General features: G+C 39.8%; 1 protein-coding gene across 1 annotated transcript; it reads left to right on the plus strand.

The window, feature by feature from the left end:
• The first annotated feature begins 5,817 nt into the window (after window positions 1-5,817).
• On the plus strand, window positions 5,818-6,225 carry pmchl (pro-melanin-concentrating hormone, like). The gene has a single exon (XM_070850921.1). The coding sequence runs from the start codon at window positions 5,818-5,820 to the stop codon at window positions 6,223-6,225; it is 408 nt and encodes a 135-aa protein (XP_070707022.1).
• Window positions 6,226-12,269: the final 6,044 nt, after the last annotated feature.

A 12,269-nucleotide genomic window follows, 5' to 3' on the forward strand; every position in this document is an offset into this window, starting at 1 on the left:
TTTCACTGTCAGACAGCCAGAGTGTCTGGAATGGTCTACAGCCTCAGCATGAAGCACAGTCAGAAATCTAATTAATGTTTTATGGACGCTAGACTGTCAAACTGTGCCTCCTCATGCTGCACAAACTAATAGGTGTCCACCCGTTATTTCACAGTGATCTGTGATTATGTTGGCCGTACATACTGTACCACATGTACTGTAGTATGTGCTGCAACGTGATGTTGATGTTATGTCAGTGGAGGAGTGAGGTAACCACAAAAGAAAAAACTTCTCAGTAAGTGTTGTTTTTCAGGTGAATACATTCAATGATTAAATGATTGATTTTTCCCATGGACACAATGGACAAGAACTGCTAGTGTTGCTAAAAAGTACGTTACAGAAATGGGTCGATAACTTGAAGAAATTTTAAAATTCAACGCAGTGACACACTTGCAGAAGACTTAAGACTCAGCCATCAATTGTAAGTTGGCACTTGGAATAGTTTTTTCCTTTTACTAAAAAAGTGTTTTTCATGGAGGGATCCTCAGATGAAAAGGTGTGAGCAAAGAGGTAGAGTCTGGGAAACTATTTTTAACCAGATTTTTTAAAAAGCCCATGTGAATATATCACATCATGTCACATGTTTAGTAAAAGTTATTTAAATGTTCACGTATAAGCATGTGGTTTCAGGTATGAAATGTTAGACTCACATGTGATGGCTATTCAAATGTAACAGTAAAAAAAACCAAATATTTGTGAATAATATTCATTTTAAAAAGGCATTTAAAAACATCCTTAGTTGCAAATTAATCAGAGCTTATAAACAAGGAGTGCCCTCAGATGCAGCTTGTTTCTGATTCTCATATTGTTAAATTCTGATTGGTCTATGGAAACAGCTGTTACCACCTTTTGCCAAAATAGCACCTCCAAACCAGAAGAAAAAATGAAATGAAATGAATGAATTAAATAACTTGTAAGTTACAATTTTTTTACAGATGATAATGTGCTCATGAAGGACTCTAATAGTAAGAAGACATGCAGGTTTTAAGACCCATGTATTATCAAATATGCTGTATGACACGTCCGTCTCTATTTCTATGGCAAACATAGCTTAAGATGTATTCCCAAGCAGAGGTACATACGGTGCTTATCAAGTAAAGCATCTCTAAAACTCAGCCTTGGACCAACATTCTCCCACACAACATTAGCATTGTGGCTTAAGTGTGGTCACTGAGGCAAATAGGAACTGAATGGGGATCAGATTCTCCAAGTCCGTCTATTTAGTGCACAAGCTTTTCACACACACTCCAGAGTGCAGATGTTGCTATTTTTGTCTCACATTGTGAGACAAAAATTGTGATGTTGACTAACCATCTCCATGACAACCAGCATCTCTGCAGATATATTGTTAAGATGTGAATGTGCTGGACTGTTTTGCTCTCTTTCTTCTCAGAAGCAAACCCTGCATTCGCATCTTGCAGCTCAGATGGGCTGTCACTTCGAAGATGTCACTTCCTGTAGGAATTTTATGCTTTGTGTTTTACCCAAATCACCACACCCAAGATCAGCTTTCATCTCTTTACTTTCACTATGGCAGCAGGAATATTCCACAGTGCAATGCAGTAGTGACAACAACGCAGCTCTGGCCGTCAATATTGCTTCAATTTATGTGTAAGTTTAAGCTTCCACTTTGCAAGGTGTGATACATACTGTTAGAGGTGAGTCTGGCATGAGCTACTCTGGCTAAGGGTTTCTAACCAGCGAAGAGCTCTGAGGGAGTGACATGATAATTACAAGCTAAGCAGTGCATCCGAAAAGATACATGCTACTGTTAATTCACACAAAAGTATGTTGAACAATCGTACACATGTTGGGTATGTAGTACATATTATCTACAAACAACTTTGTACAATTTCAGATGCAGCACTGATAATTATTCCATTGTAAATTCTTCTAATTCCAGTTTCTGCACAAATGTGTGATATGACGTACCCCTGACTGATCCAAGAAAAATACTTAGGGAGGAAACAACAATGTTGTAACAGTTTCCAACAGGAGATGAACTGCTGTGTAAGAAGATGGCATCAATAAACATACAATTATTATTATATAGGTCTGGAACCAAGCAATAACAGCTTGTGGCTTCTCAGCCCTTTTTAGCTCATTGTTTTGGTTTTATAGCACCATTATTGTCTGGTATAGTTCCACTGCTCTCATCAAACCTGTAGGCAGCTGCTTTTAGCAAATAGGCTCTAATAAACCCATTATATGCTATGCTACCTGTCCAGCATTTAACAGCAGACAAAGTTAGAGACTATCAGGTGAAGAGAGCAGAGCATTTAGCAGCTAAAAAACTGGCTGGTGGAGACCAAAACATAGATTGAAGGAGATTTGGACAGAAACATGACTCCAAATTAATGCTGCTTGATGTCTGCTGGATGTGTAAATAAGCAACTATTTGGTAATGCATTAGGCAAAACATATAGATAACATATCATGGTTAAACTATGCGTCTCTGAGCTAACTGTGGTGCTCCATGTTGGCCACACAAAGGAAAAAATTTGCCTATATCAAGTAATTGTACATTCATGAAAGATTTTAAAAGCTGATATTTAGGATTGGCAAAGTGTTTAATTGCAAGCTCACAAACAGCACAAGTGAAGAACAGTTTAGTTCCACTCACTCAGGTGAAAGATGTGTTTTCATGCTTTCTGAGCAGAGAAGAATAGGGAAACACTGAAGGAAGGAAATACTGAAAAGAAGGAGGAAGAAAAAAGGACAAAGAGGAGAATATAGAAGAGAAAACTGAGCCAGGAAGCATAATTAGAACCACTATAATTTTTGTTTTTGGTCATTTTAACTACAGTAGCCTACACCATATGAGTGATATCTAATATTGATGGAATCTTTTTCTTTTTTTGTTTTTGTTTGTTTGAGTCAGAAGCCCACTAAAGTAACTGTTGACCATTAATTCAGTTAATGTACAGAAGCGGTGTGCTCCAGTGGTTAATGGCTAATGCCACATAACCACAATATCCAGAGGCTCCATTCCAGACAAAGACCTTTGCTGCATTTCATACCCCTCTCTCTGTCACCTTGTTTCCTCTCTCTCTCTCTCTCTCTGTCTCTCTCTCTTGACACTGTCAACAGAAAAATAAAGGCATAAAGTGTTTAAAAAGAAAAAAATCTAAAAAACGAATGTTCAGATGTGAGTAAAAAGTAGTGTTTTCCTCTGAAATGTAATGGAGAAAGTCCCCCGAAATGCAAATACTTCTGTAAAAAGTTTAAATACAATAACCTACAACATATGTGCCATGAGTACAAAGTTATTTTCCACCTCTGCCTTAGTGTAAAAGCAGAACTCTCTAGTTGCTTATTTGAGAACATCCAGTGAATTTCAGCCAGAACCTCCTGCCCCTATAAAGGGAAGTCCTCTGCGCATGTTGCGGTACAGAAATCCTTAACCTGCCTGTGTGCGAACGAAAAATGAGATTTGAATCTCTCAGACCTCAGAGCCGGCTGGCAGGACGCACTGTGTTGGAATTTCAACAACATAATTCAATTTGTGCCTGTTAATACATGCACTGCTGTTAGATCTGCGTCCTGTATTTACCTAGCTGGAATAACACTTGCGCTTGTGCCATGTGGCCCGCCACTAATAAAGACAAGCTCCGCTGTGCTTAAGGGGCTGGTGTCACGTACGTCTTCCCTCAGCACACCGTTGAGTCTTTTTACACCCCTAAAACTCCCGAGCCGAGGCCTCATGTTTTGGTTGGCGCCCATTAGTGTAGTCAGCTGGTCAGCACATCTTGGCCTCTTGCTTTTAGAAATCTTTTTCCTCTTCTGTCTTTCTGTCTGTGGCACACCAACACCTCTTACACCTGAGAGCAAGCATGGAAAACGTTCCCTGCCACTGGTTCTCTGTTTTCCAGGAATGTAAGGGAAATAATTGAATCATTTTATTAAAATGTATGAGACAAAGTGTCAAAGTAAACAGGTGTCCAAACTAACCATTTGCATATTTCAGCCACTTATGTTGGGCCTCTCTTCTGTGTGGGCTTTTGCTTTTTTCACTTCAGCGGTTGTTCATTATGTTGATTTTCTCTCTGCCTTTAAGAAGAATGGCTATCTCAGTGTACTTATGTGAATAGTTTCCCAAATTCAATCACAACTCAACCATAATGTATTTGCCTTGCCTAATCCTAATCTACAATCTTTCCCTGATCTCAGCCCTGTTTTAGTTGTCTAAATTTCATATGTACTGTTTCTTCACACTGTAAATGGAATAACGGTATTTATATGAAATGGGATGAATGAGAAACTATTCTGACAATGTTTTAGCTGCGAGAGTAAATGATCTTTTTCTTTAGTCGTGTTATTGGCAGGCTTACTATATGGATTTTAAGTGCTGGGGAAAATTATTATCTTTCCATTTCTAAAACACCTCCATTTTACGGATCCGTATGGTTTTCATCCAAATGCATCTACAGGCTCTCTGCACCATTAACTCCTCCTGCATAACAAGAGCTCCACACGTCCCATCAATGATACATATGACTATCTTACATCTAGGAATGACAGATAAGATTCAAACAAACCTGTCTGTCTCCAGAAAACTACACAAGGCCTTTCAGACGGTAATAAAAACAGGGTGTAGATAATTCTCAAATGCCAGACTTTTTGGAAACCACAGACATGGTTTTCAATAAGAAATAGTCCACGGCACTTCCCATCTGAACTGCCCAGCTGCACATTACCAAGACTAAAATAAACTTAACAATTTAATAACATCAAATTACATGTCTAGCCATCAAAGTTTTATAATGGGCTGCAAATCATGTCTGTTAAATCCCAAATCCATTTTCTGTCAAACTACTGTGTTCAATAGTGTTAATTGTAATATGTTTTAGTGCTTACAAGCTTGCTATTCTCTGCTTCAAAGATCTTAGTTGGAGTACAGAACTGCTTTTTTCAAAATTTTCTGGAACAACCGATGACATGAAATGACCTGAATCATAAATAAAAACTTTGTTAATTTGTCAACTCGTTTGATCTCACTCAAATGCTGCCTGCATAGATTACAGTAACTCATTTCATATGGATCTCATGCAGACCCAGGTGTGTTCCTGCAGCGCCCATCTGGCAACACTAATTAGGAAGGGTTGTAATTATGTTGTGGTCCAGCAAAAGATCAAATCAGCTTCCACGTCATGGCCTTGGGAGCAGATCTACTGTATATTCTCTGCGAGGAAACATTTTCTAATTTTATTTTATCTTTGACACGTCAACAAGGAGCTGCTGCCACAAACCCACACACACTTCAGGAACCAGTTGGTTGCTTTTTAGCACTAATCCAAGGTTAAATCCCTAATTGAACACGGTTGGAACAATGCCATTACAGGACAGCTTTTATCATCAAGTATCTGACAACAAGAAGAGTTTCACCCACGAGTAATCCATCCTTGTTGTTTTAAAGGGCAGTCATTTTGGATTAATGTTTTTCTTGGTGTCACCTTTTCAAAGAATTCCCACTGTTTCATTGTTGAGAGACTTTTATCAGCCACCACGTTGGAGATGATTTTAATTAACTTTTGAGCAAAACAGCACTCTTGAACACTGCAAGAGTTCTAGCCAATTGCCTTTTACGGCATTAAACTAATTTCCTGAACACAACAGGAGAAGCTATGATTAAAGACGATTCTACGTGGCCAAGCCAGCATGTCCTAAATGATATAAAAGAGCGGGATACGATCTCGGAGTCAGAACAACGAAGCAAGAGCTCCAGAAAGAAAGTCATCCAAGAAGCCAACGCATTGCACCTGCTGGAAGATCTTCACCATGAGACAGTCAACCATGAATGTCGTCTTCGCTGCAGCACTCTTATTTCAATGCTCTGCACTGTCAGTGGCATTACCCATGGGCAACGCTGAAGACAGCTCCTTGGAGCAGGATACTTTCACCTCGATACTGAGCAACGAGGCAGCAGAAAACAGCCTTGGTGACGCAGATCTGGCCACTGCGGGCAAAACCAGAGGGCCGAGAGTCATAGTCGTTGCCGATCCAAGCCTGTGGAGGGACCTGCGGGTGCTGCAGAACGGACTGTCCCTTTACAAGCGGAGAGCTGACGACAACAACCAGGTCATCGAGCACAGAGGTATTGGCCAGGATGTGAGCATCCCCATCCTGAGGAGGGACACAATGAGGTGCATGGTGGGACGGGTGTACCGGCCATGCTGGGAAGTCTAGGACAGTTTGCTCTGCTTGCCAACACGCCAAAAGAGAGGACCGCCACCACATCCTTTCCTGCTTTACACTGAGCTGTATCATAATCCATAAATCTCTTTATCTACATTTAATCTTTGCAGATCTGAGAATAAAGATAATTGATTCTGCCTTACGTCTTGTGCATGTTTGGTATCTCTGTCTTACTACTAGCTCACTACTAAAACTGAGATATGAAGGGTTAGTGTTCTACTTTCCGATCTTTTCCTAAGTGATGGCATACCATCATAACAATCGAGAAGAAAGCAAGTTAAAGAAATTTAAAAATGGTGGTATGGTATGGTTGGCTGCAGTAACAGGTTGAGCCAGGCTGTAGCTTGGCTTCTTCTGTAGGTCTAATCTAAGTCTAAGAAACATTCTGGTTCCCGTTTACAGTCAGAGTGGTATTGACCAATCCTGTGTGAGCAGGCTTTGGGTGCATCCAGGTAAACGGTTTGTGTCGAGAGCAAAAGAAACAGAATGCATTGGCAGAAATGCAGTCTTGGAAGCCATCAACGATGGTCTGGATTTAGTTTTTTATATACATTCATGTGGGTTAAACAATGAGTGGTGCATGGAAGAGGGATCGCTGGCCCAGATATCTGTAATCCAGATATCCGCCGGTTACACCAGAAGCCTGGAAAAACTGGCCTTTGCCCAAAGAGGTTAAATTGTTGTCAGATGATTGCCGATGGGTTCCGAGATCTGATGCAACAAAAACATCTGTGAAAGGAGTCATCGCCTTGATAACCCCTATGACTTGCCCACTTTCAGCAGCTCCCCTTTCTTCTAAAATTACAGACAGATTTTCACACAAGAGTTTGTTACATCAGATCCTTTGTACTGGTAAATGACTGTCGTACATGTGTTGGTGGTCTCTTGCCTGCAGAACAAAGGAAGGCTCTTGGGAGAGCATTTCCAATCATACAAGAGCTTATCTTCCAAAATTTGAGGGGTGCATTGTAATAAAGCCAGAGCATTAGGCGAATAGATTTCCTTAGCTTTGCAGTTGCATCCTGCACATCTGCCTCCAACTAGCAGAGGAAATGGCCTTTCAATCAATCAGGACAGGAATCAAGCTTGATGTTCAATAAACATCAATTACAGACGATTTGGTTCATTACAGCTGCTGTGGCTCCTGCCTTAATAACTGTAGCCGATAATGAAGATGCTCAGATTCAAACACAGATGCCTGTCTGTGCTGTTTTTGATGGTTGAAGAACCTTTTCATGTTGTATAATTGCCTCTAGTTTTCTAACCTGTTCATCTATTAGCGGGAAATCTCAAAAAAGCATCAACTGACTTCTGACTTTTGTCTTGTTTCCACCTTTCTGTCAATATTTATAACATATGAGATCTAGCTGTGGTCTTGACCAATAATGCTCATACTTCATTGTTTCTTTGTGAGTTCTTTGTGAGACCACAAAGGATAGAGTAACCTCAGTGCAGTAAGGTGTTGGTACAGAACGATCATCTGTTTTTGCAGTTGTATGTTCGGTCATGCAGGTATGTGTGGTTCAGTCGTGAATACTTGTGAATCACTGGTCAAAAAAAAATCTAGTGCTTAATTGTTGTGGGTTTGTCAAAGTGGCTCAGCCAACAACTGTAGAACATTCCTCACAAAATACAGAGTGAGAGCAGTGAGTCAGCAGAAAGGAGGATGTGTTTCTGGGAATGTCTGCACCTTTTTGGTATTCTGGAGTAAGCTTCTGGTTGGAAAAACAATTAGGCTGAAGACATCGGCAAATATCCAGCATGTGAAGAATGCAATGCCTACTCTGACTAAACGATTCATGGGCCGCAGTTTTGAACACTGTGGTACTTGTAAACTATAATAGTCTATTAAATGCCCTGTTTGACATCATGAGAACAGCTAATCATCCTAATTGTGATGACTATTAGATGACAAATTTTCATAATGGTTTTCCATAAAACAACAGAATTCTTGTTCACCTTGGGGACACAGATTATTTTTAGCCATTTTAGCAGCCTGACCTTAAGGATGGCAATGCTGGTTGGTTGGTTTGTTGGTCCACCACTTGTGTTCAGATGGAAATAGCTCCACAGCTTTTTGATAGATTGAAAACCAGTACACACTCATGGCCCTGGTGATCCCCGACTATTCCTCTGGTGCCACCATTAGATCCACTTTTTTGGATTTGAGTAAAATGTCTCACCAACTATTGGATCAACTGTCATAACATTTTGTGCAGACATTCATGGTCCCCAGAGGATGACTTGTAAAATCCCCTGAGTTTTCTTCCAGGGCTTCCAGATCAGAGCTCCGATTTGTCGGCCCGAGCTGGACTTTTATGTTAAGGCGTGCTAGCTTGCTAATACACTGCACTAAGATGGTGAGCATACAATTATACCTGCTAAATATTAGTATGTCAACATTGTCAGCCATAACGTCTGAGACCCAAAAACAAGTTTTGGACTTCTACCTTAATTTAGTTTTCTTTACGATACCCACTACAGCCTCACAGAGCTGCTGTAGACTCTTTGTCTCTTTGACTCTTTTTTACTAAAACTGATGAATCTTAAAGGGTAATTAATGAGTCATAATGTAAGGAAGAGGGGTAATTATGCAACTTAAACTATTTCCAACAGAAAGAAATGCCTGCCACCGTGTGTATTTTATCCATCTGCAAACACATTGCCATAATGCTTCAAATCCTCTGCGTTAAGCAAAAAGCCTTGTCCTATAAAATTACAACAAATTACATAACGTTTGCATACCTCATAATAGCACGCAATACAGATAAACACTTCATGACAAGGTATGTTGTTTTAGCGATAACTGTGGGGGGCAACATCTGGAAAGTGTTACACAAGATTCACAGGAACTTTTTTTTAATCAGTTGTTGGTTATATGTGGTTTTAAATTTGACTCACCATGAATGTTTGCAGACTGACAAATTGAAAACACTTTCCTGAGATTGTCTCGAGATTTTTCTATATAGAACAAAATAATTCACAGCTACCAAAATACCAAATTTTAGTAATTGACAGACAAATAAAAAACAGTCTAGAAATGTTCTTGGTACATTACTCTGAAATGAAGTGTAGTTCAGTGGCTTTAGAAAAATGTGATCATTACTGTGAATTAGGTTTCTTCTGTTTGTCCCAAGGTGTATTTTTGCATTTTACTGTGGGTGAATAAGTGCATTCTCCAGGAAATTCTCATAACAGCCAGACAGCAATCATTAAATGAAATAGCTTGAGAAAAAAGATAATTAAAAAAAAGGTGTCTGTGGCTATCACTGAATCATTCCATTCCGTCCGAATAAAGAGGGGATGGTTGACCTGCCTGTCTGACTACATACCTGCCTACCTGTGTGCACACTGCAAGTGCACCTATTGCTGAGCGGAGTCAATGTGGCCAAGATTTAAATCATGGCTCAGCGACACACTGTCAACTTATAGTTTATGGCAACTGCATGGCTGAGCAGGGATTTCATCTCATTTTACTTCTTCAAACAGCATCAACTGCAATAATATCTCCATTCATATTTCTCCCTCACGCTCTTTCTCTCTCTCGCTCTTCTCCCCCTTCCTTCTTCATCAGCTGATCTATGTGTACCTACTCTTTTAGCTAAACCATATTGCCACAATCTCCATGAGCCAATCATATGACCACTGTCAACCTTTAAAATCTGTTCTCCTCTCTGCTGCTGTCAGCATTCATTTCAGTGCAGACTTATTGCAGCCCTCCTCCATCCTGTCCACCTCCAGTTTTCATCATGTCCAGTGCCCAGGTTGAGTCACCATAAGCCATCCATCCAAATCTTCAGCCACTCTCTTCATCCTATTATCACCACTAGTGTCTACGCTCCATCATGTGGGTATCCTGTATACTCTGGGCCTCACCAACCATTTTAAGTATAATGATGTCAGTATGGGGTCTGATTGCAGAGGACTCTTCACATTTCCAAACTTTATTGTGCAACCTGTTAATAGATATTTGGTTACTTAAAGAAGTGAAGCCTCTCCCAGTTGAAATATTGTAAAGATCAACAGAAAAGATCCGTTTTACTGTGTTCCTTCTGTGTTACATAACCACAGCAAAGGCCTTTATCAAGGCCATTAATAATTGGTGATTTCCTATTGAGCTTTTGTTTTGCACTACATAATAAATGCTTGGCCCAACACTGCTGCAGTTAATCGAGGGATTAAAAGGCACTTTGTATCCTCTGCAGGGAGGCAGTGTAAGGCTTGCTCGCCTGACGTTTCTTCCGGAAGAATAGAACTATTCATAGCTGAGACACAGCAGGGAAAAGGTTAGCAAGCTATTGAAACTGTCTTGGACTTCATTATCAAAGGGTGGAAAGCACAGCATGGCTGTCTGCTCCATGCTACACACTACTCAGGCCCCTCTCCCCTGGGACAATTCCATTTAGGATGATAAGACTCCTAGAAACCTCTGGACAGTCAGTGAATGAGGATTTATTTAGCGTGATGCTTCTTGAGTGTTTACTTAAAATTAAGAATCAGAATTACAGTATTTAAGGAGGACAATGATTGCACAGAAAATCAGAATGAGGTGCAAGTACAGAGACATATGCTGTCGATGTAGAGTCCATTTTCACATGTGGTGCAGCTGTAACACACAGCACAGGGCGGGACTTAAATTAGTGGACAGTTTGTCATGTTATGAAATGCCGGAAAGTCATGATTAGCTGCATGCACGGTTAATCAACAGTACTGCGATATGGCACCGAAAAGCACTTCACCAAAGTGTCGACCTTTTGCATCACTGACCACGACCAGACGTTAAATAGAGAATGGATGCTGTCATCTGTCTCTCTGGCGGGTGTACAATGATGTTTAACACAATTTCAGACACCTAAACACAAACAACGGTCCTTTTATCATGAATGTAGCATGGGTCAAAGGATAAGGATGCTGAAAATGTTGTGCTGAGTACGGTTACATTTACATTAGCTGTTCTTTCAGCATTTGTGCATGCGCTAATATATTATTACGCCTTTTTTTTGATGAATTATGTGTCTCCGTATCATTACAGCATCTCAGCATTAACACTGTATTCCTAATGTCCATTTACAAATTACAGTACAGAAGAAAAAAAATAAAGTATATTCCTGTTATTCTAAATTATTATTTTGGTTACTTTTTTGTGTTCTATTACTATTATCATTTGCATCCATCTACGTTATAATGTTTTGAGAAATTATTGTTTTTAATCTTGTGCGCACAAACGATTGGATTCATATTTTGTGCTCACACATTGTTATCTTGTGCAAAATAATTTATAACAACTAGATAATCTTTTTGGACTTTAGGGGCCTAGGAAACAACATAAAGAATATATGTATTTTTTTTAAATGACCAAAAAATATATATATACACAAACAAATGTATACAAAAACTGCTTTAGCAATTTAATTTATCTCCGGCTCCATCTCCAGAATATGAACATGATGTGTGTTGCTGCACCAGCAGTAATGCAGCACCTTTTGAATCTTGATCAGTTCATAATGTGGCTCTCTGAATGTGGATCTAAAATTAGCGATACAGGGGAGACCATGAACAATTTTAGCGTGCTAATGTTTTTTGGACACAGAGACGATTCAAGCTGTGGCAGTGAAGGCCTGCAGTTGTCTGAAATGGCTGAAACAGCTGACGTGGTGAAAGGAGGTTAACACATGAAGGCTAGTTATAGCAGGGAAGGAGTCATCTGTGTAAGGTTTCTGCAAATTTTTGTTTGTTCAACAGTTCAACAGTGCTCGTTTTGCACAGTTTACAACAAATGGCTTTCACCCTCAATGGGGTACCTTGGGGGGGGGGGGGACATCTGGAAGCCATTTTTGGCAAAGTGATTATTCTGTCTGGGCTGTCAAGATACAAATCGGTGCATTGTTTTACCAAATTGCGACTACAGCATTTTCTATTTTTTCATGCCCCTGAGACATTTTGTCTAGCTTGTGAAATTAAATAAAACTGCTACATATCAGAGATGATTTGCCAGGAACAGTTTTTTTTACGTTGGTTAAGTTGGTGATATTGAT

This window comes from Pempheris klunzingeri, chromosome 19 (genome assembly GCF_042242105.1).
Source record: "Pempheris klunzingeri isolate RE-2024b chromosome 19, fPemKlu1.hap1, whole genome shotgun sequence".
NCBI classification, from domain to species: Eukaryota; Metazoa; Chordata; class Actinopteri; order Acropomatiformes; family Pempheridae; genus Pempheris; species Pempheris klunzingeri.